This window comes from Haliotis rubra, unplaced genomic scaffold, assembly GCF_003918875.1.
Source record: "Haliotis rubra isolate DU_JTF1 unplaced genomic scaffold, ASM391887v1 Scf24, whole genome shotgun sequence".
Classification (NCBI taxonomy): Eukaryota; Metazoa; Mollusca; class Gastropoda; order Lepetellida; family Haliotidae; genus Haliotis; species Haliotis rubra.
Window position 1 is genome coordinate 580,512 of NW_025766447.1, and position 22,098 is coordinate 602,609.

General features: G+C 43.2%; 1 protein-coding gene across 1 annotated transcript in view; it reads right to left on the reverse strand.

Annotated features, from left to right (window-relative positions):
• The window catches only part of LOC124278580 (unconventional myosin-Ib-like), a 94,685-nt gene that overhangs the window by 23,100 nt on the left and 49,487 nt on the right, over positions 1-22,098 (reverse strand). The window contains 5 exon segments of the mRNA XM_046714326.1: positions 3,749-3,812; positions 4,543-4,589; positions 5,274-5,348; positions 5,351-5,380; positions 6,854-6,948. Of these exon segments, the coding sequence (XP_046570282.1) occupies positions 3,749-3,812; positions 4,543-4,589; positions 5,274-5,348; positions 5,351-5,380; positions 6,854-6,948 (311 nt within the window).

Below are 22,098 nucleotides of genomic sequence, written 5' to 3' on the forward strand. Positions count from 1 at the left end.
ACATATATAATAGCAAAACTGTAGAGTTTGTTAGCTAATATATTTTACAATATGAGTATAGTATTGTGCTTAAGATATTATTAACTTAAGCTACATATATAATAGCCAAAAACTCTGTAGAGTTTATTAGCTAATATGTTTATAGTGTAACCATAGTACTAAGCTTAAGATAAGATTAGACTTAAGCTAAAAGTATATAGCAAAATAAACTCCTTAGAGTTTATTAACTAATATACTTTTATGTTAAAAACATAGTACTGAGCTTAAGTTATGATGAAACTTAAGCTATATATATATAATAACAAAACTCCACGAAGTTTTGTTGGCTAATACCTTTATAATGTAAACATACTGCTTAAGATATGATGAAACTTAAGCTAATTGTATAATAGCGAAAACAACCCTTTAGAGTTTGTTAGCTATGATATAAACCTAGTATTGAGCTTATGAAGGAAAACTTAAGCTACATATATAATAGCAAGAACTCCGTAGAGTTTGTTAGCTAATACATGTTATAATGTAACCATAAAGCTTAAAATATGATGAAACTTAAGCCTAAATATATAATAGCAAAACCCTCTTTTAGAGTTTTGATAGCTAATATACCTATATGATATAAACATAGTACTGCGCTTAAGATATGAATAAGCTTAAGTTACATATATAATAGCTAAAACTCTGTAGAGTTTGTTAGCTAATACATGTTATAATATAACCATATTGCTTAGAAATATGATGATACTTATAGCAAAAAACTCTTTAGAGTTTGTTAGCTAATCTACTTATATGATATAAACATAGTACTAAGCTTAAGATATGAATAAGCTTAAGCTACCTATATAATAGCAAAACTCCTTAGAGTTTGTTAGCCAATATATTTTAATAATATGAGTATAGTACCATGCTTAAGGTATAATTAGCTTAAGTTACCTATATAATAGTAAAACTCCCATTAGAGTTTGTTAGCTTAATTAACTTAAGCTATGTATAAAATAGCCAAAACTCTGTAGAGTTTGTTAGCTAATGCATTTATCATGTAACCATAGTATTACTCTTAAGATATGAATAACTTAAGGTAAATATATATAATAACAAACTCTGTAGAGTTGTTAACTTATATATTGTATGATGTAATAATCATAGTACTGTGATGATAAAAGGAACTTAAGTAAATTATACATAGCATGAAGCTATTTAGTATTGTTATAAGATAAGTAAAAATCTGTTAGATTGACTTATCTTCTCCGAGGAACTGTCAGCTGTTGTGCGAGGACCATGGGATCGAATTGGTGTATACCTGAGACGCCCTCGGTGGTGATATCTCTCAGATAATGGTTTGCAACCACCATATCGGATTTCCAGAAATAACCTCCATTATTTCAATCACATTTGTGTAGAACAATTGTAGAAGTTAAGCTTATAATATCATGAGTATTAAGCTCATGGAGGGTCGGAATAGGTCCATCCGCATATGCACGAGTATGACAGTTCTGATCCAAATGGAGATATAGTACATGAGACTTCACTCTCGTAAAGTTGATGATAGAGGAAATAATCTGTTGCATTTTTCCTCCTGTTTGGTTTGGTGGAGATAAATTTACAGTGCTCTTGCTGGCCAACTTGATAGAATCATCGTTATCATGGGGTCCAAGTATGTCATCCAGGCGTGTTCATAAACCTCACTTGTGAGGTGTTGGAGCACTATATTCATATCCCCAGGTTGGGCGAAATTTCGTTTTTTATTCTCCAAACAGAAGTTTAGTAGGTTTACTAACCATCTAGTTGTGTTAAGTCGCTGATGAAATTCAGCTGTAGTCTGAAACGCTGTGGATTTAGATCCACTTGTATCTTCGCCTAGGTAATTCGCCGCTGCTAAGTCCTTGACGATGTAGGTGCACAACCAGGTGTGTCTGTCCTCGCTGAACTTTATGTAAAACGGCTTCTGACTGCCCATCCCTCGCCTTAACTTGACAGGGGAGGTCTCTAACTATGAAGAAAGGCAGTCTAATCATGAATGTTCAGGTTAACTGGACTGTAATGAGGCTTGCTCGCCTTCACTGATATATAGTTGTCACTTCAGACGTAAGTCTTGAACTGTGAATTGAGATCCACCTCTGTGTAGGTCGTTGTCCCTCGCGGTCCAATCAGAACAAGGCATTTTGATTCTGCATATAATACCCGCTTGTGATGTCACCGGTGTAGCGGGAAAAACCCACCTTGAATAAATTCTTGTCGCCGCTGATATTAGCATAAACGCCGGTCTTCACCGTAGCTTCCCCGGTTATCCGAAGTGACCACGGTTTCGAGGGTTAATGGTAATCGCTGAAAACCTCCGCCAAATATCTCGCCTGTAATTTTATGCTGGGTAGGTTATTTTCCTGGTTGTCGTCGGAAAGTAATTTCAGTTTTGAATATAATTCGACTTTCCTTATATATAAGGGTATAAACAACTTGCAAGTTGTGAGCTTGTAGACTGTATACATGAATGTATCGTCATAATTGTAGAATTAACGCTGAACTTGTTGTACATATTTCTTCTCAGAAACTTTGACGCATTAATAGTTATACTCGCTGTAACAAGGCTGCTGTTCAATTTCGATATTGAATTGTCTGCAGATATGCGTAATGGTCACGCATGTAGATAATCGTATCGTCAGTCCGGGATTGTATATATTAGCAATTTATACGAATAGTTGATTTCTGTGAAGATCTATGAAATGTCGCTGAGCCTGTTGTTGTAATGATGGGACCCTCATGGGACGGATCATCGATATCTGCTTTGGTACATCAGGCTGCATGCTGATTCGAGCCGACATCGGGTCAATCTTTGATGTACATCTGGTATGATGACCGGCTGATCATCAAACAGGCCCAAACTCCGCGATGGGGAACGGTCTCGCTTGTTGAGATGTGGTAGAAAACCCTCTAGTCTTCTGCATGCGACGATGGGATGTCTGGGGAAGCAGGATGCTTCTTGGAGATGGCGGATCACGCCCCACACCTCTCCACCACTCTAGCGAACACCACACGGGAGGGGAGTCGGCCAACAGCAGTAGACTGGCGAGGGGTTCCGTATCAGTCATACTAGAGTCTGCATATGTGACCATTCGCTAAAAGCGTGCCAGCGAACGAAGTAAATATTAATAAAAGGTAGAATTGGATAAATTAGTACCGCGAACTGCAATGTGAATATAATAAACATGGCTACCGCATTAATCATATTAAAGGCGATCAGCAGCAGCATAAAAACGTGATCTGCAATAGTACAGAATTTTCATCAACGTAATCCACTGAAACAAACACGGGCGCCCCGTGAATAAACTGTAGAAAACGTAATTAAAATATCAATATATAATCGCTTGAAGGATACTAGCTAAACCTCTATAGATGCTCTATACACAGGTAACTAACTAAATATATTTTCAAAGGATATAGTGTGTCGGGAGACACAGGCGCTCTCACGTCCAGCTCACTGGGCGAAGAAGGAGAGAGTGAGGCACATGGGTAGAGGTGGCGCCCTCGTTCCCGCGCTTGTGAAAAGGAGGTAACTCGTGGTGAATACTAATTAGTGATTTTAAATTGAAGGGAGCTTCAATTAGGGAGATACAAGTGTTCCACTATGTTCGCAAGAAGAAGAAGACAAGCAAAAAGAGCATGAGTCAGGATAAGGAAAAATTGGATATTGCAACAAAACAAGTAATTCATTAATAAACAAGTCAAATATGCATGTACATGCATGTGTACTTACAGTTTGTTATGACTCCACCGATGGGGTCGCCCTTAAAGTCGAACTCTATGTCCATGTACTTGCCCTGGTCAACACAAAGAAACTTCCATCATGGGGGTGTGGCAGTCTACACACCTGACAGGTAACATGAGCAATGACGTACACACTGCTCTGCAGTCAACAACATTCCAGCTATTTCACCAGAGTTTGTAGATAATGGAGTCTGAAAGTGGCCACAATGATTCCACCATCAAGACATGATGGCAGACACGGCTACACCAAACTACCACCACCCAGTTCACATGTACAACCACAAGCATGGGGGAATCCCTGAAGGTGGGGGGTGTATTGTTTCACAGGGTGAGTGAGTCTATGGTGTTCATAATGTCACAACATAATTACAGATTACTGAGGATCAGAAGTAAAACACATGGTAATGATAACTCTAGTCATTTGACTATAACCTTCTAGCGCCTAACAGGCAGCTTGGGTTATCCGGGGTAATAATAATCAGATTCTGATTACAGCATCCAGTGAGCAACTAGTCAGATGGATACTAGGCGCTATATGAATGAATTATTATTATTAACTTGAACGACAGTCAGTCTTCCGTGGAGATCACTTGCATAGCTGCCTGTTATTAAGAAACAAGTAACTCTGTGCTCTATTAGATCCACATCCATGCTCACTTGGTAGCAATGTTATTGCATCAGGGCAGTGTTGGCTCTCACAGTGAATTACCTCCCTCGGTGATATGGTACTGCTACATGTGGAACTGGAACAATATCTTACTATAACCCTTCCTGAGTACTTACAAATCTGGAGGAGTTGTCATTCCTGGTAGTCTTCATGCTACCAAATGCTGAAAGTCAAATGTTGAAAATGTACTTTAGAACAATTTTTGTTCACAGATATTATTTATATAGCTGAAGATACATCTACTTGTCTCAACAAGGCATTCATTGGGTAATTAAAATGCATATCATAACATATTTTGTTGAGGATAATTAACTTTGGATAACAAGTATTCTGTTTATCTCATTGATGGGGTTGTCATGATCAACATATTCAAAAGTGAAAATATCAGCTATGACTTTCAAGAACTGGACAAACCTTAACCCTGATAACTTAAAGGATTTCAAGGATGAGATAAACTTCCCTCTGCCTAAGACTGGGCATGCCTATCTTTGTTCAAGCCTCCAGTGCTTACCTTCAAGGACTGGGCATGCCTATCTTTGTTCAAGCCTCCAGTGCTTACCTTCAAGGACTGGGCATGCCTATCTTTGTTCAAGCCTCCAGTGCTTACCTTCAAGGACTGGGCATGCCTATCTTTGTTCAAGCCTCCAGTGCCTACATTCAAGGACTGGGCATGCCTATCTTTGTTCAAGGCTCCAATGCTTACCTTCAAGGACTGCGCATGCCTATCGTTTGTTTAAGCCTCCAGTGCTTACCTTCAAGGACTGGGCATGTCTATCTTGTTCAAGCCTCCAGTGCTTACCTTCAAGGACTGGGCATGCCTATCTTTGTTCAAGCCTCCAGTGCTTACCTTCAAGGACTGGGTTTGACTGCAGCAGCTGTTCTTGACTCCGGTCGATGTCCTGTCCCTTCCTCGACACCTCCAAGTAACATACTGCATGATCACCTTGCTGGCCTCTGCAACACTGCATGATATTTACATGAATATATTACACAACTATATTACACACACTTTACTATAACTGTGCTGGTTTCACTATACTATGCCCAGCCCTGTGCTAGTTTGGGTCATCATCCGTCATTCAAATGGTGGTATCAGTAGAACTCTACCAACTGAACACAATCTTCCCTCCCCTCACTCCATGATTCCCTCCATCGATCTACCAACAGTTGTCCCCTACAATGCCTATCCACTTGTCCTTTTCTACATTATCTACCCACTATCTACCCATTCCTCCATGATGTCTACCCATCCATCCTTGTATAATATCTACCCACTCATTCTCCTCCATGTCTACCCATCCATCCTTGTATAATATCTACCCATTCATTCCCTCCATGATGTCTACCCATCCATCCTTGTATAATATCTACCCACTCATTCCTCCATGTCTACCCATCCATCCTTGTATAATATCTACCCACTCATTCCTCCATGATGTCTACCCATCCATCCTTGTATAATATCTACCCACTCATTCCTCCATGATGTCTACCCATCCATTCTTGTATAATATCTACCCACATTCATTCCTCCATGTCTACCCATCCATCCTTGTATAATATCTACCCATTCATTCCTCCATGATGTCTACCCATCCATCCTTGTATAATATCTACCCACTCATTCCTCCATGTCTACCCATCCCCATCCATTCCTTGTATAATATCTACTCCACTCATTCCTCCATGATGTCTACCCATCCATCCTTGTATAATATCTACCCACTCCATTCCATGTATAATATTCTACCCATTCATTCCTCCATGTCTATCCATCCATACCCACTCATTCCTCCATGATGCCTACCCATCCATCCTTGTATAATATCTACCCACTCATTCCTCCATGTCTACCCATCCATTCTTGTATAATATCTACCCACTCATTCCTCCATGATGTCTACCCATCCATCCTTGTATAATATCTACCACTCATTCCTCCATGATGTCTACCCATCCATCCTTGTATAATATCTACCCACTCATTATTCCTCCATGTCTACCCATCCATCCTTGTATAATATCTATCCCATCTACCCACTCTCATTCCTCCATGATGTCTACCCATCCATCCTTGTATAATATCTACCCACTCATTCCTCCATGTTCCTCCATGATAATATCTCCACCCATCCATTCTTGTATAATATGTACCCATTCATCTACCCACTCGATGTCTACCCATCCATCCTTGTATAATATCTACCCACTCATTCCTCCATGATGTCTCCATGTTCACCCATCCATTCTTGTATAATATGTACCCATCCATCCTTGTATATCTACCCACATGATGTCTACCCATCCATTCATTCCTCCATGATGTCTACCCATCCATCCTTGTATAATATCTACCCACTCATCCCTCCATGATGTCTACCCATCCATCCCTGTACAATATCTATCCACTCAACTATGTCTACCCACCAGTTTTGCCGGAGCCGCTCTCCCCGGAGATGATGATACATTGATCCAGGTTTCTGTCCCGCATCGACCGGTAGGCATCATCAGCAATAGCATATCTGGGGACACAAAACATGTCCCTTGGAAGAATTCCACAAAGAATCATCACAGTATACACACAAAGAAGGATCTACAAACCCATTTATTCATGGTAGTGGAACCAGGAACCAGGAACCAGTGACATATCCTTATATACATGGTACAGGGGTATATATATAGTACAACCAGAAATTATTGAGAATTTAAGACAGTAATTTTAAAAAAAAAATTCACTCATTACTCACGTATTAAATGTGAATATTAGCAGAACCTACTCCAGATTCAAAGACAGGTGAACAGTTAGTATTTTGTCAATTCACCATGGGCAGCAATGCAGACTTCAATGCGGAGGGGCATACTACTGATCAAAGAAGTTAGAAAGTCGTGGTCCACGCTGTCCCAATATCGGACCACCTCTTCTTTCATTTCAGCAATATTTGTCAGATTTTTCTTATTGACACTTTCCTTCATAAGTCCCCAAACATTTTCTATTGGATTTAGGTCAGGGCTATTATTTGGCCAATCTAATAATGTCATATTTTGGGTCCGAAACCAGGCCTGTGAATGCTTTGAACGATGTTTTGGGTCGTTGTCATGCTGGAAAATCCAAATATTTCCATAGAACATGTGAGCAGATGGAAGTAAATGTCCCTCGAGAATATCTGTGTACCGCTCACTGATCATATTCCCTTCAAATACACAGAGGGGCGTTGCCCCTAACACAGATATGCCACCCCACACGTTAAATTTCGGACTGTACTTTGGGCGCTAATATACAGGTTTTTCAGTTTGTTTGGTCCAGAATTTCAGTGTATTAGGAAACAGCTACACAGAACTTTCATCTGAGAAAATCACATTCTCCCAATAAATTTCAATGCTGTATGCACCAGTATACCCTTGTGTACATGGTACAGATGAGTGCACACATGGATGGGTTATATATCCTTGTATACATGGTACAGATGAGTGCACACATGGCTGGATTATATATCCTTATATACATGGTACAGATGAGTGCACACATGGATGGATTATATATCCTTGTATACATGGTACAGGTGAGTGCACACATGGATGGGTTATATATCCTTGTATACATGGTACAGGTGAGTGCACACATGGACGGGTTATATATCCTTGTATACATGGTACAGATGAGTGCACACATGGACGGGTTATATATCCTTGTATACATGGTACAGATGAGTGCACACATGGATGGGTTATATATCCTTGTATACATGGTACAGGTGAGTGCACACATGGATGGGTTATATATCCTTGTATACATGGTACAGATGAGTGCACACATGGATGGGTTATATATCCTTGTATACATGGTACAGATGAGTGCACACATGGATGGGTTATATATCCTTGTATACATGGTACAGATGAGTGCACATATGGATATATGGTGATGAGTGCACACATGGATGGGTTATATATCCTATATATATGGTACAGATGAGTGCACACATGGATGGGTTATATATCCTTGTATATATGGTACAGATGAGTGCACACATGGATGGGTTATATATCCTTATATACATGGTACAGGTGAGTGCACACATGGATGGGTTATATATCCTTGTATACATGGTACAGGTGAGTGCACACATGGATGGGTTATATATCCTTATATACATGGTACAGGTGAGTGCACACATGGATGGGTTATATATCCTTGTATACATGGTACAGGTGAGTGCACACATGGATGGGTTATATATCCTTATATACATGGTACAGGTGAGTGCACACATGGATGGGTTATATATCCTTGTATACATGGTACAGGTGAGTGCACACATGGATGGGTTATATATCCTTGTATACATGGTACAGGTGAGTGCACACATGGATGGGTTATATATCCTTGTATACATGGTACAGGTGAGTGCACACATGGATGGGTTATATATCCTTGTATACATGGTACAGGTGAGTGCACACATGGATGGGTTATATATCCTTGTATACATGGTACAGGTGAGTGCACACATGGATGGGTTATATATCCTTATATACATGGTACAGATGAGTGCACACATGGATGGGTTATATATCCTTGTATACATGGTACAGGTGAGTGCACACATGGATGGGTTATATATCCTTGTATACATGGTACAGGTGAGTGCACACATGGATGGGTTATATATCCTTGTACACATGGTACAGGTGAGTTCACACATGGATGGGTTATATATCCTTGTATACATGGTACAGATGAGCGCACACATGGACGGGTTATATATCCTTGTATACATGGTACAGATGAGTGCACACATGGATGGGTTATATATCCTTGTATACATGGTACAGGTGAGTGCACACATGGATGGGTTATATATCCTTGTATACATGGTACAGATGAGTGCACACATGGATGGGTTATATATCCTTGTATACATGGTACAGACGAGTGCACACATGGATGGGTTATATATCCTTGTATACATGGTATAGGGGTATGTACACAGTGGACTTTAGATGATATAGGTGTGTGGGATATGTGAATAGCATATATGGGATACAGGGGTGTGCACACATAAATGGGTTACATATCTTTGTACACATTGTAATATTTCCTCCTATACATGGTATAGGTGTGTGCACATACTGACAGGTAATATTTCCTCATACATAATATAGGTGTGTGCACATATCGACAGGTAATATTTCCTTATATACATGGTATAGGTGTGTGCACAGATCAATGGAATATTTCCTTGTATAGGTGTTAGCATACACACATGGCATTGGTGTGTACATCCAATGCAAAATATAATGTTCAGTTGGCAAACAAATCAGGAATAGATGATATCTACTATGTGTCATATTTTCTCCAACAGCTGACTAAATATTCTAAAGGTTATGTGAATAAGTGAAGTGTCAAACAAATAACTGATACAAAATGATAGATGCAACTAAAAACACATTGGGGCAGGCAGAGGAGATACTTCTACATCATGGCAGAGGGGCAGATACTTTGTTCCACATCATGGCGGAGGGGCAGATACTTTGTTCCACATCATGGCGGAGGGGCAGATACTTTGTTCCACATCATGGCAGAGGGGCAGATACTTTGTTCCACATCATGGCAGAGGGGCAGATAGTTTGTTCCACATCATGGCAGAGGGGCAGATAGTTTGTTCCACATCATGGCAGAAGGGCAGATACTTTGTTCCACATCCTGTTAGAGGGGCAGATACTTTGTTCTACATCATGGCAGTGGGGTAGATACTTTGTTCTACATCATGGCAGGCAGGGCAGATACTTTGTTCCACATCAAGACAGAGGGGCAGATGCTTTGTTCCTACATCATGGCAGAGGGGCAGATACTTTGTTCCACATCATGGCAGAGAGGGCAGATACTTTGTTCCACATCATGGCAGAGGGGGCAGATACTTTGTTCCACATCATGGCAGATGCTGTTCCACATCATGGCATGGAGGGGCAGATACTTTGTTCTACATCATGGCAGAGGGGCAGATAGTTTGTTCCACATCATGGCAGAGGGGCAGATACTTAGTTCCACATCCTGTTAGAGGGGCAGATACTTTGTTCTACATCATGGCAGTGGGGCAGATACTTTGTTCCACATCATGGCAGAGGGGCAGATACTTTGTTCCACATCATGGCGGAGGGGCAGATACTTTGTTCCACATCATGGCAGGCAGGGTAGATACTTAGTTCCACATCAAGACAGAGGGGCAGATACTTTGTTCCACATCATGACAGAGGGGCAGATACTTAGTTCTACATCAGGGACAGAGGGGCAGATACTTAGTTCCACATCAATGACAGAGGGGCAGATACTTAGTTCCACATCAATGGCAGAGGGGGCAGATACTTAGTTCCACATCAAGGACAGAGGGGCAGATACTTAGTTCCACATCAGGGACAGAGGGGCAGATACTTAGTTCCACATCAGGGACAGAGGGGCAGATACTTAGTTCCACATCAAGGACAGAGGGGCAGATACTTTGTTCTACATCAGGGACAGAAGGGCAAATACTTTGTTCCACATCAAGGACAGAGGGCCAGATACTTAGTTCCACATCAAGGACAGAGGGACAGATCCTTAGTTCCACAGCAGGGGCCGATACTTTGTTCCACATTGAGCAGATGTGGCAGATACTTAGTTCCACATCAGGGTAGGAAGGCACTCCTGTTGTACCTTGGGTTATCTACTGTCTTCATTCCCTCTAACCCATACACAATTATCTGCTAAATATACCCACAAAGCTATTAATGGCTATTAATGGCTCGACCTGGATTCCTCTAGATAAGGTGGCATACCTCAGGTCACAGCTTGCTACAGCAAGAACACCCTGCATCAACAGAAACTCTATCTATCCCACTTTTCCACTATGATACTGCCGGTTCTCTGCCTGGTTAACCTGACAGCACAACAGATTCAGTGCTTGGTAGTCTGATCCCACAATACTGAACACTTAATGAAATGTAAATCACTTCTGTTGCTTGCTTTGCCCACCCATCCATATCCAGCCACACCACACCCACTCACCACCCCACTCATCATCTCCTAGTCTGTCTCACAGTCCCTGAACCACGTTATTACTCCCACTGCCTAGCCCTCCCTCCATTTCCCAAGCCCTAAATGAAGCAAGTCTAGATTTCCTCAGGATCCCATCTCACTAGGGATCCTTTTCAGTTCCATGGAATAATTTGTTACTATCAAAATCATATACATTCAGCCACTAGCGTAGTCTAACCATCTCCCATCCAGACTCACTACCTCCAGCCTCCATCACTGCCCCTCCCACCATCACCCTGACCTGCCCCTCCCACCATCACCCTGACCTGCCCTCCTACCATCACCCTGACCTGCCCCTCCCACCATCACCCTGACCTGCCCTCCCTTCCCACCATCGCCTGTGACCTGCTCCTCCCACCATCGCCTCTCTGACCTGCCCCTCCCACCATCAGCCTCTGACCTGCCGTCTCTCCCACAATCGCCTCTGACCTGCCCTGCCCTTCTCCCACCATCACCCTCCCACATCGCCTCTGACCTGCACTCCTACCATCACCCTGACCTGCCCTCCCACCATCACCCTGTCCTGCCTTCTCATCCATCACCCTGACCTGCCCCTCTCCACCATCATCCTGGATCTGCCCTCCCACCATCACCCCTGACCTGCCTTTCTCCACCATCACACCCTGACCTGCCCTCCCACCATCACCCTGATCTGCCCTCCCACCATCACCCTGACCTGCCCTCCATCACCCCTGACCTGCCTTCCACCATCACCCTGCCCTGCCCTCCCACCTCATCATCCTGACCTGCCTTCATCCATCACCCTGACCTGCCCCTCCACCATCATCCCTGACCTGCCCTGCCACCATCACTCCTGACCTGCTCCATCTTCCACCATCATCCTGCCCTCCCACCATCATCCTGCCTCCCACCATCACCCTGACCTGCCTTCATCCATCACCCTGACCTGCCCTCCTCCACCATCATCCTGATCTGCCCTCCCACCATCACCCTGACCTGCTTCTCCCACCATCGCCCCTGACCTGCCCTCCCACCAACCCCTGACCTGCCACTCCCACCACTGCCCTGACCTGCTACCCTCCAACCATCATCCTGACTTCTGCCTTCATCCATCACCCTGACCTGCCTTCATCCATCACCCTGACCTGCTCCTCCCACCATCACCCCTGACCTGCCCCTCCCACCATCACCCTGTCCTACCTTTCATCCATCACCCTGACCTGCCTCCCACCTCATCCCTCCTGACCTGCCCTCCCACCATCACTCCCTGACCTGCTCTCCACCATCACTCCTGATCTGCCCTCCCACCATCCACCCTGACCTGCCTTTCATCCATCACCCCTGACCTGCCCTCCACCATCACCCTGATCTGCCTCCTCCCACCACCACCCTGACCTGCCTCCTCCCACCATCATCCTGACCTGCCTTCATTCATCACCCCTGACCTGCCCTCCACAATCACCCTGACCTGCCCTCCACCACCATCATCCTGCCCTCCCACCATCACCCTGACCCGCCTTCATCCATCACCCTGACCTGCCCTCCACCATCATCATCCTGACCTGCCCTCCACCATCACCCCTGACCTGCCCTCCCACCATCACCCTGACCTGCCTTCATCCATCACCCTGACCTGCCCTCCACCATCACTCTGACCTGCCCTGCCACCATCACCCTGACCTGCCCTCCCACCATCACCCTGACCTGCCTTCATCCATCACCCTGACCTGCCCTCCACCATCACTCTGACCTGCCCTGCCACCATCACCCTGACCTGCCCTCCCACCATCACCCTGACCTGCCTTCATCCATCACCCTGACCTGCCTTCATCCATCCCATCAGCCACCTAGTTTGTATAGTCTTCCCTAATCTAGGTGTACACAGATTAACATCAATATTTAGCCTGACCCCTCAGCCCACCTCCAACACAACAAGGCCTGGACAGGATCACTACCCTTTCACACATTCTGCACATATGCCTTTGTCCCTACTAGCCAGGAAATGCTCTCAGGGCACCTGCTTGCACTGGATGAGTGTGTGTCCTGTTGTCTATTTCACCCAAGCTTCTTTGCTAGAAATATGACACTAATCAATGAAGATACTGAGCTGGAATATCTGCATGAATAATTGTAACTTGAACATTTATCAACTGAAATAAGATATCCTTTCATTCAAGGTGTCCACAATACCATCTTACTGAATAGTTCTTGTTACTAATCAAACATTATCAGCTTTGACTCAACACCCTATCCTCCCTGAGTTATGTTTGCACACCACCCTACCAAGCTGTTCCTTCCCCGACTGCCTACCCTGACCCAGGATTATGTCCCCTGCCCCCACACCAGCTCCTGCTCTGCACATGTTGACTCTGTAATCTACCCAGCTCACATCTACAAATGAAGGGATCTGAGTCCATGTTCTCCTCATCCCAACCCATTCAATATTTGGCAACATGGCGTCGGGACTACCATATCCTTGTTCCCTCAACAAACATGCACCATGTATGCTGCCAGGATTGACAAGGATATACTGATCACTACACACTTTCTGTGATAAAAATCAGGTTGTCACATCACTCCGTTGCCACAGGGAAGTGAAACATTTAAGCTGCATCAGTACCCCTTGTGTCCTTGGCAGGCCAGGCGTAGGTCAGGGTGTTGCATGCAGGAGTAAGGAGCTTGTTTGGTTAAAAAAAAAAGGGGGTGAGGTAAAGGAGGGACCAGTCTCTGCAGTGAAAAAGCTCATGAGCCCCATATGTATCCAAGGAGAGATGTGCAAAAGAGACCATGAATGAGGCAGGGAGCCAGGGACAGGTTGAGTGGGTAGGCTGGGGGAGGGGGGAAGGGTTGAATGGTGGAGGAGTAAGGCAAGCTTTTCAAACATGGGTGAGAGTAGTTGGCTTTGGAGCCGCACTGGTCTCCCAGACTGTAAACCATAAATTAAAGAAATTCGTCTCAAGTCTGGACTGATGAGTCAAGTGTAGATCGCCGGAGCTCCAGCCTGAAATTAAGCGTTGTTCTGCACTCCATTATGGTTGTAGTTAGGGAGCTCTTCTGGGACAAGGCTGGAGCCCCACATGTAGCCAGAGTAGGGCTGTATGGGGAGTGGTGGGGAGCAGGGGTAAGTTGAGCCATATATGAGGTTATATTTCAACCAATCACGTCGTAGATCGTGATCACGTGAGAGAACGAGGCGAGCCCAGGAGTCATTACGAATCGAGACCCTAAGGAGTTATACACGCTAATTAAGCTCTGACAATTCGGCGCTTGATTACTGGTGTTTTGCTCAATTGGTACAATTATCAATTGAGGCCACTTCAATTTGACACAATTGTCACTTGAGTGGGTATCATCTAGACTGCCGGCCATCAGCGAAGACATACCCGCCGGAAACGTTTCTTGCCTGCGAAGTCAGGACGAGAGCAGCCATTTTGAAAAATGGCGACCAACATGCTGCAATCAGCTGGTCCATCCCCATCACACTGTGAGCCTGTGAGTGAGGTCGACGGACAGATCGGGTGACCAGAACATGCCTGGCAGGATAACGGGTATGTTTGACACTAGCCACACCCTGAGGCCGAAGTTGACCATCCCTACAGGGGACATGGCAGAGACAGAGCATGTCAAGATGCTGTCCGCCGTTATGGCGCAAAATTTAAAAACTCAACAATTAATTGAAGGAATGGCATCATCCTTCTCCATGTTTGGAGACAGAGTTGCGAAGTTACATTGGCAACGATAGCAAGGCTGGTCACAGACAGGCGTGAAAAGGAAAGGTGGCGAAAGCATAGGTCGGATTATGCAACTCCCAGCACCAGTGCTGAGAGACCCGGCTCGAGAGAGTGAGGCCGACATGGACGAAGTTGTTCAGTGACTCCGCCCCAATACACAGAGTGTGTATTCACCACCTCCTAGATAAACCGTCAGAGTGTCAGGAGGATCATGATTTTGTGAATTGTGAAATTCAGGAGAAAGACTGTGAAGCTGAGGAGGATTTCTTCGAGTCTCTGATTGACGATTTCACATCAGACGACAGTGTTGGTGCTCCTATTCACGCCAAGTTGGCAGGGGCAATGAACAAAATGATGTTCAAAACAATGCCTGAGGAGAAGTTCAAGGACAAGAGCCAGGAATATGTAAGGCCTAAGAACTGTGAGAAGCTTCAGCCCACTCGGGTGAATGCTGAAATATGGACTAAGCTTCGGGGGACAGTCCCGATCCAATGACATTAAACTGCAGAAGTTGCAGACTGGCATTATAAAGGCCACAGTACCAGCGTTGCAAGTGGCAAATACTCTCCTTAAAGTTAAACAAGGAGAAATCTCTTTGGCGAAGCTTGATGTGAGCAGTCTTGCCAAAAAGACGACAGACTGCATTTCCTTTCTGGCACATGTGAACACTGAACTGAACCTCAGACGACGTGAGCTCCTCCGTCCGTCTCTGAACACACAATACCAGCAGCTGTGTTCGCCACAAGCACCAATGTCAACCCTGCTATTTGGAGACGACCTGGCTGAGACAGTGAAAACCTTGACCATCACTAACAAGGTCAGCAACCAACTCGCTTCTGGTGGTTACCATGGCCACAGGTCAGACCGCCCGCCTGTAACCCACGGAAGCAGGGGACAGCCCGCCTCTCGCAGATATACTGGTCCTGGCTACGGTCGTGGCAAAGGTTTTTTAGGGAGAGGTCAGCCGAACTTAAAGAGGAGGAAGTTCGAGATGGACAGGAGATACTGAGCGCATCTACAGGAGACTCAGAGGTAAGCTGTCACAGTGATGCTACTCTTGCTGGTAGACTTCGATTTCATGTTAATGAGTGGGAGAAACTTACATCTGACCCCTTTGTCCTACAAACTGTGCAAGGTTGCCTTATTGAATTTGACACTATACCCTGTCAAAGTCGTGTTCCAAACCCTATTCAGTTTAACGCTCAGGAATGTGCTATCATTGACGTAGAGCTCGAGAAGCTCCTAGCTAAGGGTGTTGTATCTGAGTCGGTCCATGAAGAGGGTGAATATGTGTCTAACATTTTCCTCCGCGCAAGAAAGATAACACTTTTCGGGTTATTTTTAGGGAGTGGTGGGGAGCAGGGGTAAGTTGAGCCATATATGAGGTTATGAGGGTGTTGTGGAGAGGAACCAGAGGCAAGGGGTGTCAGTGTGAAGGGAGCAAGTCCCACACGTGTCTGTGGTTATGGCACCTCCTGAATCTATTCTGGGCCTTGAGACAGAAATAGAAGCAGGCAGATCAGAATTCTTTGAAGCAGGACAATGATATCAAACTATCCCATGCTATGGTTCTTATCACTGATTACTGGCAGCCTCCAGAATACTCATGGCTGATAGTGCACATGCTACCCCAGGGAGACTCAAGCAGCAATTAGGGATAACACACAGCCCTGTGGAGGAAACTGGTGGAGATGGAGGTGATTAAAACAGTCATCAGGATACTGCAGACTGTAGGCAACGGCACATCTGTCAACACTGGCTACAGACTTAACCTATTCTAACCAATCAAACACTGCAGATGACACTGACAAAGACTAGCTGGCGCACTTGCAGAAAGTTATGTTGAAAGTTGATAAACTCTACCAAGTTGTCATTAGGTAACAATATACATGGTTAAACATGTATATTTGATGCATGTTTAAAGTCGAGTGAGTGAGTGAGTGAGTGAGTGAGTGAGATGGGTCAGACAAGCCATGTCTCACACTGTAACAAGCCTCATCTAGTCTAGCCTATGAGACTTGCATGGGGTAGACTAACATTTAGTTCTTGAATATACATAATTTTGCTAGAAACAAATAATTCCATTTGAATTGTAAAAAAAAAAAACAGTGACAAGTGAGATTCAGAACCTGAGGAAATCTACACATTGCTTTATTTAGTGCTGCTGCACTGCAGAAACTGCTCGGCAGAAGGAATCTATTTGGTTCGTGACTGTGCAACAGACTAGGCATGGGGTCTTATGAACCTATTCTGCCTCCAAATACCTACTCCTGTACAATGATGGTGATATATGAATTTTAGTAAACCAAAAACCAAGAAAGATAATAAAAAAGAAGGACTAGCCGGCTCTAGTTCAGCATCAGGAATACAAATATTTAGCGGATAGAAGTGTATGGTATAGATTTCAAAAACTGTAAGTTAGTCAACAGGTATTCGATAGACCCACCACCAACCCTGACCACGTCTCGTGTTTTGATTTATTTCACAATGTGTCCTCAAACTTGAAAGCCGACTCACACTGTATACAAAGCTGGCCACACTGTGAGTTAAAACTCATCCACAGTTCATATCAGACTAAAAGTTTCTACATAAATCCAGATTTGGGTGAAGCTGAGCAGTAGCAGTGCTTCAGCAGTCTCTGGACTTGCATACATCACCCTGACCTGGTGGGTGTTTAAGTGCAGCAGTTCTGGTGAAATCAAATCTGGCTGCACCAAGCAGTGGTCTGCTTTCCTGATTGATAAAGTCAGACACAGTGTCCATGCACAACATTACTACCAGAAGTCTCATCATTCCAATGAATGTATTACATCATTCTACAACATATCATCAATAATCAGACACAGTCACTGCTGCAATACAAGACACACTGTCCATGTCGCCATACATATATACGTTGTGGAGACGAAGAGAGGTCAGCATTCACATGACTCACTGCCACAAGTGAAAATGGCAGCGTTCTAGGTCACGAGATGAAATAAACATGATTTTGCTGAGAAATCAATAAATATTTTATTAATCATGTATTCACTCATAAGTAGTTCATATCCAAGAAAGCCCATGCAAGTCAAGAAAATGTGGCAAGTCTAGATTTCCAAATCTTCGTTTCTTAAAATGAAGAAACTCTCAGGGCTCCTTTTCATTATATTATATTTATTTTCCTACGAACTGTTTTTCTGTAAAATAAGTTCATTTCAAAGACTAGTTGTTAGTCTAGTAGTTCTGGGGTAAAGTGCGACTTGTGACTCCACTCAAGTAGGCTACAACTACAATATACCATCACTGGACATGTAATACCACCTGCCTTCATGTCAACATGGTGGTACAAGAAGAAGGACTCAAAAACTAAATCATATTCATCTTTCCATTCTTACATCAGCATTTTTACCAAGGTCAGATGGGTTCAAGTCACCGAGTACAAAAAAAGCAGGGCGATGAGGAACCTGTCTCCCAAATCCAAATGTCAACATTTGTTATACCTATTATAACTGAAGTACTGATACTAGGTAAACGTATACAACTGTTTGTCTATAGGCTGTAAGATTGACAACCCCGTTACACAGGCAGCTTAGTTAAACCTGCTAGAATTCAAACAAGTAAAAATATCAAAACAAACAACATCTTATAAACTAATGATGTAGAGCTAGCTGCATGTAGATTGACATCTAGCCTCTGCAATGAAATGCCTTACAAAAACGTACATATATATCAAGTTATCTTAATAACGGACTCTCATCATTTTCAGAAACAAATCGAAAACTGCACTACAAGGATAAGTGCAGTAACCTCAATCTGCCAAATATTATGGACTTAATGGGGAGTATTGAATATACACGTTTCAGGGTTTGTATGACAGAGCTGCTCTGACCAGTGTTGTCAGAAGTAGCCTACACTATACAACCTCCACATTACCTAGCCTACACTATACAACCTCCACATTACCTAGCCTACACTATACAACCTCCACATTACCTAGCCTACACTTTACAACCTCCACATTACCTAGCCTACACTATACAACCTCCATGTTACCTAACCTACACTATACAACCTCCACATTACCTAGCCTACACTATACAACCTCCACATTACCTAGCCTACACTATACAACCTCCACATTACCTAGCCTACACTATACAACTTCCACATTACCTAGCCTACACTATACAACTTCCACGTTACCTAGCCTCCACACTATACAACTTCCAATCCACATTACCTAGCCTACACTATACAACCTCCACATTACCTAGCCTACACTTTACAACTTCCACATTACCTAGCCTACACTATACAACTTCCACGTTACCTAGCCTACACTATACAACCTCCACATTACCTAGCATACACTATACAACTTCCATGTTACCTAGCCTACACTATACAACTTCCACATTACCTAGCATACACTATACAACTTCCACATTACCTAGCCTACACTATACAACTTCCACATTACCTAGCCTGCACTATACAACTTCCACATTACCTAGCCTACACTATACAACTTCCACATTACCTAGCCTACACTATACAACTTCCACATTACCTAGCCTACACTTTACAACTTCCACATTACCTAGCATACACTACAGAACTTCCACATTACCTAGCCTACACTATACAACTTCCACATTACCTAGCCTACACTATACAACTTCCACATTACCTAGCCTGCACTTTACAACCTCCACATTACCTAGCCTACACTATACAACTTCCACATTACCTAGCCTAGCCTGCACATTACCTAGCACTTTACAACCTCCACATTACCTAGAATACACTATAGAACTTCCACATTACCTAGCCTACACTATACAACCTCCACATTACCTAGAATACACTATAGAACTTCCACATTACCTAGCCTACACTATACAACTTCCACATTACCTAGCCTCCATCCCAGAAGACAAAGGCAATGTACTGGAGAACCAGTCAGAGGCCTCACTCTAACATCTGATTATTCTTAAGCTGATGAGTAGCTAGTTAGCATCCTACCTAAAAACAAAGAGCACCTTGAAGCTATCTCAGTTGTTCAGACTTTACAAGACATCTTCTGAACACCCCTCTGAACCCAAGTATCGTTGGTAGATTGGGTATATCTTCCCCAAGGTATCCATTCACATCACACAAAGCACCGGGCATAAAACAGTCATAAAACATCATGGTATAGTGTCATTCAACACACACTAGCAGCTCCCAACTTTTAATGTTTGATGAGTCAGATACCATGTACTGGACAGCGCATATATTGCCACTGACCCTTCCAGTTGGCCAGGCCCCATTCTATAGAATATCTGCAGGCTATCTGTGCTAATAATACAAATTGGATGTGATCCTAAAACATGAGAATCCATGAACCACTTGACCCCAAGGACATCGAACATGCTCCAATCAATGATGGGCAATCAAAGGAGATAGATGACTATCCTGAGACCGTGTGTAGGACATGAGACATGCCTGCCACTGCACCATGGGTATTGCACTCGAGGCTATATCACTCTGTATACAAGGCTATATCACTCTGTATATGAGGCTATATCACTCTGTATACAGGGCTATATCACCCTGTATACACGTCTGTAATGCTCTTTATACAAGACTATATCACTCTTTATACATGGCTGTATCACTATACAATAGAAATATATAATACTGTATAAAAACAAGACTATATGACTCTTTATAAACAAGGTAGACTTGCACAAGTCTCTAAGGTCATAATTAAGAGTTTTGATGATAATTTCTAAAAAATGATAAATAACAAACTGAGGTACTGTCCTCTTATCTAGACTTGCCTTTTCGAAAGATAGAATCACTATACATCCATGGACTCAGCATTCAGTACAGCCTTGGACAAAGGCTAAGAACAAAGCTATATGACTCTTTATACAACAGGGATATAGGTCTTTATACATGGATATATCACTCTATAGATCAAGGCTATATCACTCTGTATACAACATGGATATATCACTCTATAGATCAAGGTTATATCACTCTGTATACAACATGGATATATCACTCTTACATAGCATCATCGTAATTGGTCACAAAAGTGCTGATCAGTGTTTAGCCATAACAAGGATATATCACTCCTCAAAAACATCACTCAGTAAATGTTTTGTACATATTTTGTACTAGCTTCCAAAGACACAGACTGTTTCGCTCCATGCTCCAACATTATTATTCATGTCAATGGATCAATGTGCAATTGATATTCATTCCCCTCTCCCTGGGGAGTATACAACCCAAGCTGCCTGTGTGATGCAGGAAGCTTAACAGTCATTGCTGGGTGAACTGAGTCACTTGCCTGGGCCAACAGCAAATGTTTTACATGTGCTTCAATGTGGAACATGTGTAAGTCCAAAAAACTCTCAGTCTTCAAGTAACCAAGCATTGTTAGACCAAGGATATACATAAAATATAAATATGTAATTTTTGGAGTAAAATTGATATTTTATACTTATCCTGACTCATGCTCTTTTGCTTGTCTTCTTCTTCTTCTTGAACATAGTGGAACACTTGTATCTCCCTAATTGAAGCTCCTTCAATTTAAAATCACTAATTAGTATTCACCACGAGTTACCTCCCTTTCCACAAGCGGGAGCGAGAGCCACCCTCTACCCATGTGCCTCACTCTCTCCTCATATACTGAGCCCAACATTTGAATTTACAGGAAATCCAAAGTGTTATTTGGGGAGGATGGGAGGGGCTGACCTCATGAGTCAGGATAAGTATAAAATATCAATTTTACTCCAAAATTACATATTTTCCTTATCCTGACTCATGCTCTCTTGCTTGTAGCATCCTGTGAACGGAGGTGGGAATACTAATACTTTGGATTTTTAATAATTAGTGATTTGAACTGTGATGATTGTAATAACCCTATGGGAACTTCA